Genomic DNA, 5,427 nt, shown 5'->3' with positions numbered 1-5,427 from the left:
CAGATCTGGTACCAAGATCCAACCTGTGTGTGTTACGTTTAAGCATCCTTGGAAGTTATATGCTGCTATCCAGTCCATCATATTTTTTTTTCATAATACTGATTTCTTTATCACTTGTTACGCACTACAAAGCAAGACTCGTTGATACTGGAGTCACCAGCACAAGGTATCCTAGGCTGAAGCCGAAGACGGATTTTTCTGAACCTGTGGTCATATCCTGAAAAAATTTACCAAATTTTCCCAGAAGACAAATTTGTAGACAAAGCCCTATGAGCCAGTCTCTAGGCAATACACCAGCCACGGCAATCATGAAGTTTGTAAGCATAGAACTGCTGGCTGCTTATGATTTTCGAAACGAAGAAGCCACATAATTTCTGTAGCATTCATTTAGTTTTTTAAGGTGAGTAAAGCATACAGCTAAAAAATACGTAAGATATATTATATCACTATTATAGCAATTGATGCCCATTCACCCCAATCACCCATTTTGCTTATGATGGATCAGTGTTGGAGTCTTTGAGCTTTGTCAGAATCATGCATATGAATTAAGTTGAAGAAAAAAAGTGAAAAACAGAAGCAGTGCCACTTTAAGCTCATCCATGGCTTGATGTTTTCTATTTTCAGGAAAGCACATTATGCATACTGAAAGAATGAGTTTACACAACAAATACACGGCATTTTCCAGTGCCACGACAAACCGCACACTCATCGGCATCCCCAGCAACATGACTCAAGCAATACTTGATTCTATCATTCACTACGTCCTGCAAAAATTGCAAAGCTTCAATTACTGGACTATTGCTGCTTTTTTGCTAATGCAACAAGGGACTGCAAGGAGTTCAGATAAAAGCTCTGGAATGAAAGTCGACTAATATCAATCATATTTTAATCAAATGCAAAAGAAATTCTTTGCTAGCTTTCTGCAATTCTGTCACCTCATTCTTGCATAATAAAAGACCATATGTGCTTCATAAATGGCTGAAAATCTATGATTCAATTTTGAAACCAAACAAAACTCATGTAGACTTTGCAATGGCCTTGACTGAGTCAGGAAAATTCTGCACCTACATCGACCTTAATGACTGTGATGTAAGGGCCTTGACCACGTTTGATAATAACTCAAAAAGGGTCACATTGCTTGAAGCCTCTCAACAGCTCTCCTCAGGGCAACGTAAGTCAAGGGCATGAACACTTGATGAAATGGTGATTGAAGCGAGGTGACTTAGCCAGTTAAGTAAAGCATCACACTTACGCTTGTTCATTTATCGTCTATATAAAAAAGTCGTTGGCTTCTACCAGAACTTGTGGGAAATTCTAGTAAGGATTGGAAGAGACCAAAGACAGCTCATGCTACTCTGAAATTGTATGGACAGGGCTACACTGATAATACCTTAACGATCTTCACTGAAATCCCCATGCCGAAAATTTTAAAACAAAGAGAGAGAGAGAGGCAATGGATCAAATAGTTAAAAGGGTTGTTACTTGAGACTGGGATAGGCATTTCGTCCAAGGCAGATTCACAGCACTCCTACAAGGTCGACTCCAGGTACAACTTGATTAAGATATGCAGATAAATACACGCATGAGCACAAACCCACATAAGCAACGGAGGTGGGGAGAATGAAGGGGATGCATTTTTTTACCACTAATAACTCATGAAGACCAAGAGGTGCTGTTACAATGTAAGAGATGCCAGGATGCTCTTTTGCAGCTTCTGCAGCCAGCATTGGTATGTCCTAAAGTATAGACAAATCACACTACAAATTGAGGAAAAAGAGAAAAAAAGAAAAAGAGAAGATAAATAGAGAGGGGGCAGAAGGAAATATAATTTACCAAGAACATGGCTCTTACCTGCTTCCAGTGGCGCCCTGGGGAGAGGAAATAAGGGCTTAAAATGATGCGCTTTGCTCCTTGTTGAACGCAAACATGGAATGCATCCTTAATTGATGGCTTTGCCAATTCCTACTGTGCACGAATAAACATTATTCCTCAAACACAAACACACACACCCCAGAAAAACAAAAACAAGAGAAACAACAGAAAATGAAGTATAAACCGCAAAGCATTACAGTTCAAAGTTAAGGATCTGTTTGGGAGCCTTGAATTGGAGGTACCTTGCAATTTCTGCAGTGTTCTCATCCTCTCTGCTGTTTGGGAGCAGTAGTATTGCCAAAAGACTGCAATGAGAATAATGGAGTTGGCAGCCCCAGCACCACATTTCAACACCATTCACAAGAGGATGTTTTTGGCAACTACATCCTCCACAACAGATTTTGGCAAAAACTATAATGTGGAAGCACATGGGAATGGAGTTTCCATCTCAATGCAAGGCCCCCAAACAGAGAGTGGATGGGGCTCTAACTAGATTATCAATAGGAAATACACCACAGCACAATGCCCACATCTTTGAGCTACAAAACCTAAAGATATAAATAAGAAACAATAACAACCAGATCATTCATACCATATGAGCAGGCTCCACAATTGGGTATCCAGTTTTCTCCTTGAACATTGCCACAAACGCATCTAAAATCGTTTAAAACAACAGAAGAGGAAAAGATCAAGCTTTAGCACCAACGGGTTGTCGAACACGCCCATTAATTCATAAAGCCGGGATGAGCCACATCCCAAGTCATCCCACCTTTTTTGATAAGTGGATAAATCGAAACACCCACCCAACAGCATTAGCTAGAAATAACAATGACAAAAAATAAATATGGCACCATGCTAAAGTAAGCATCCAGTTACCATTCAAACCTTCAATATAAGGGACCAATATAATAGAAAAACCAGTAACAGTTATAACGAATGAAACATACTTAGCATAAGATTGGAGTCTTGGCTTCTCGAACCATGGTCCACAATGATTACCCCATCACCATCCCCAACACCATTTCTTCCTCCTGACGACCCTTCACTTCTTACACTCATATTCGGCTTCCTGGAGAGCAATCGGATCCTACTGGAGCCTTTCTGGGGATTGAAGGCTCTTGGGGTTCTGAGATTTTCCTTGGTGGGGGTCCTTTATTACACCACCGAAAAAGTTGGAGGCAAGAAAACAGAAAGGGAATAAGTAGAAGGTGAAAACGGAAGAAGAAAGAACAGATGGGAGAGAACGGAGATGAGCGAGAACTCAGTGAGGAAGGCAAGAGGTGGGGAGAAATTGTACTGACCTTAGCCCGTACTGTAGCGATAACGTCTTCATTCCTCAATTGGCATCTTTCTCTCTTTTGTCCGGAGTTATGAGCCAGATGGCTTTTGGGAATCATCGGGTCGAGTTTGGTTCGGATCCGAGTGAAACCAGACATGACCCTGACTTTTAGGTATGGTATAGGGTTCAGACCTGAGCCTAATCGGATCCATTATAAGAGAAACCATACCCAGTCCTGATAAGAACTACATGAACTAGAGCCCGGCCATACCTGATAAAATAATATTTTTTTATATAATTTTTACATTGAAAATTTGTGGGTCACAATTGAAACTCAGGTCGGGCCCGGGTCTGATATAAAATTTCACAAACTATATTTGGATCCATGTATTAATCGGATTTTTGGGTCCAAACCAGGGTCTTAATCGGGTCTTTCTATTTATCACCATACCCGACCTTATAAGGTTTGGTACGGGTCAGGTCTGGGTTATAAACCCTAGCTGGGTGGAAGGTGTCAACGGGTCAGACCTGGTTCGGACCCAAGTAGCTCGGAACTCGGATATGACTTTGGGGTGCTGCTACCGAGTTTGGACCTGGATCCTATTGGGTCTGCCATAATATGCACGGGTACTGTAAGGATTACATAAACCAGATCCAGCCAAGTAATATTCTTACTATAAGGATTACATAAACCAGATCCAGCCAATACTAGGTAAAGTAATATTCTTTAACTTTTTTTACATTGAAAAATTATAAGTCTTAATAGAAACTCAAGTGGATGTGCTTTCAGTTTAAAATTTCACAAACCATACCCAGCTCCATATATTAATAGAACCTTTTGGGTCGTACCTGATTCTAATTGACCTCCTTCTTTAGGACCAAACCCTGACCTGAGGATTCAGTTCTGGTCAAACCCAACCCATTAAGACCTATTACTAGAGGTGGACATCCATTAGGGTTGGTCCTTTATAGCCTCATGGACCTGAATGAAATTGGGTTGGGTTAAGCCCGATACTTGGGACCTTTGGTTATGATAGTGACTTTACCATCCAGCTCAGTGCTGAAACAAACCATAGGTTTGGGTTAACCAGCTCCAAATCATTCAAAATACTCAATGGACTTAGAACACACGTCCCAGATCATTTGTGTCCCTGTCAACAATTCGGGCCTAACCACACCAAACCCAATACCGACTCAAGTTGCTCATATGGACTTGAGTCCGGGACTGGGCAACAGGCCAGGCCCAGTCAAGCTTGACAGGCTGCGCTGCTGAAAGCTCGTGGTACTAGGGGTCTCAACGGGTCAGATTTTTTTAAATCTTTTTTTACATTGAAAAATTATGAATCTTAGTAGAAATTCGGGTCAGGCCTGATATGAACTTTCACAAACTGTAGCCGGATCCATATATTAATTGAACCTTTTGGGTCAGATTAGAATTCGAATCGGACCTTCGCATTTATCACCAAACTTGACCCTATAAGTCGGGTCAAACCCAATCCATTGACACCCCCCTATCTTTAACAGGAAAGGAAAAACATCGGGCCAGGCTGGGCCAACCCTTTGTCTATTTGGAATAAGATCATTTCCATGGGCTGTTTGACCAGCTTGTGGCCCATCATCAGGCTGGGCCTAAGGCTGACTCTAGCCATGTTGGATCTGCAAAAGGCAGCCCAGCCCTGGTCCTAAACGGGTTGGGCCACAGGTGGCCCACGCGCCATCGGGCCCGATGTCCACGACTTACTTGAGTCCGCACTGGTCCAGCTTATCGGCTAAAAAATATCGCGATATTTTGCACTTCTCACAAAATTTATCCGCAAAATGTTTGAAAAAAAATGTCCACAAAAATACAGTAGAAGAAGAAACAGAAGCATCTGTTTGAATACTGTGCAAAAAATAAAATACCGCCAATGTTGGCCACAACTCGGGTTTAGCGAATTTTCCATCATTCAGTACAAAACAAGTGTTTTAGCGAATTTATTACGTTATAGATTAAAAATGCGTTAAAATTACGATAATTTCGTTTAAACTAGAATGTTAGGATTTTTTAAATATCGCCAATGTTGGCCACAACTCGGGTTTAGCCTTTCGTGCAAGGAGGGTTGGGGTCTTGTCTCACGAGTCTTTTTCTTTCGCTTGTTCTAAGGTGAAGGTCTGAATTTGATTCTTCCGCCCCACTGAACACCCACCACTGCAACAGCATCTCTTCTGTCTCTTTTCGTACAATCTCATCCATTTCCAAATTGCCATGTTTTCCTGAATGATGGAAAATCAATTAT

The 5,427-nt window shown here is 41.3% G+C and overlaps 1 protein-coding gene across 1 annotated transcript; it reads right to left on the bottom strand.

Annotated features, from left to right (window-relative positions):
- Positions 1-522: 522 nt before the first annotated feature.
- Positions 523-3,218, bottom strand: LOC149834021 (sirohydrochlorin ferrochelatase, chloroplastic-like). The gene is made up of 6 exons (XM_090009930.1): positions 3,174-3,218; positions 2,820-3,022; positions 2,465-2,526; positions 1,852-1,962; positions 1,644-1,736; positions 523-764 (listed from the first exon to the last, which is right to left on the bottom strand). The coding sequence occupies exons 1-6, from the start codon at positions 3,203-3,205 to the stop codon at positions 657-659; spliced, it is 609 nt and encodes a 202-aa protein (XP_089866056.1). The 5' UTR covers positions 3,206-3,218; the 3' UTR covers positions 523-656.
- Positions 3,219-5,427: the final 2,209 nt, after the last annotated feature.

Source organism: Nuphar pumila, chromosome 6 (assembly GCF_984573655.1).
Source record: "Nuphar pumila chromosome 6, dmNupPumi1.hap1.1, whole genome shotgun sequence".
Classification (NCBI taxonomy): domain Eukaryota; kingdom Viridiplantae; phylum Streptophyta; class Magnoliopsida; order Nymphaeales; family Nymphaeaceae; genus Nuphar; species Nuphar pumila.
Note: the sequence above shows the minus strand (reverse complement) of the source record. Positions and strands in the feature narration are given on the sequence as shown.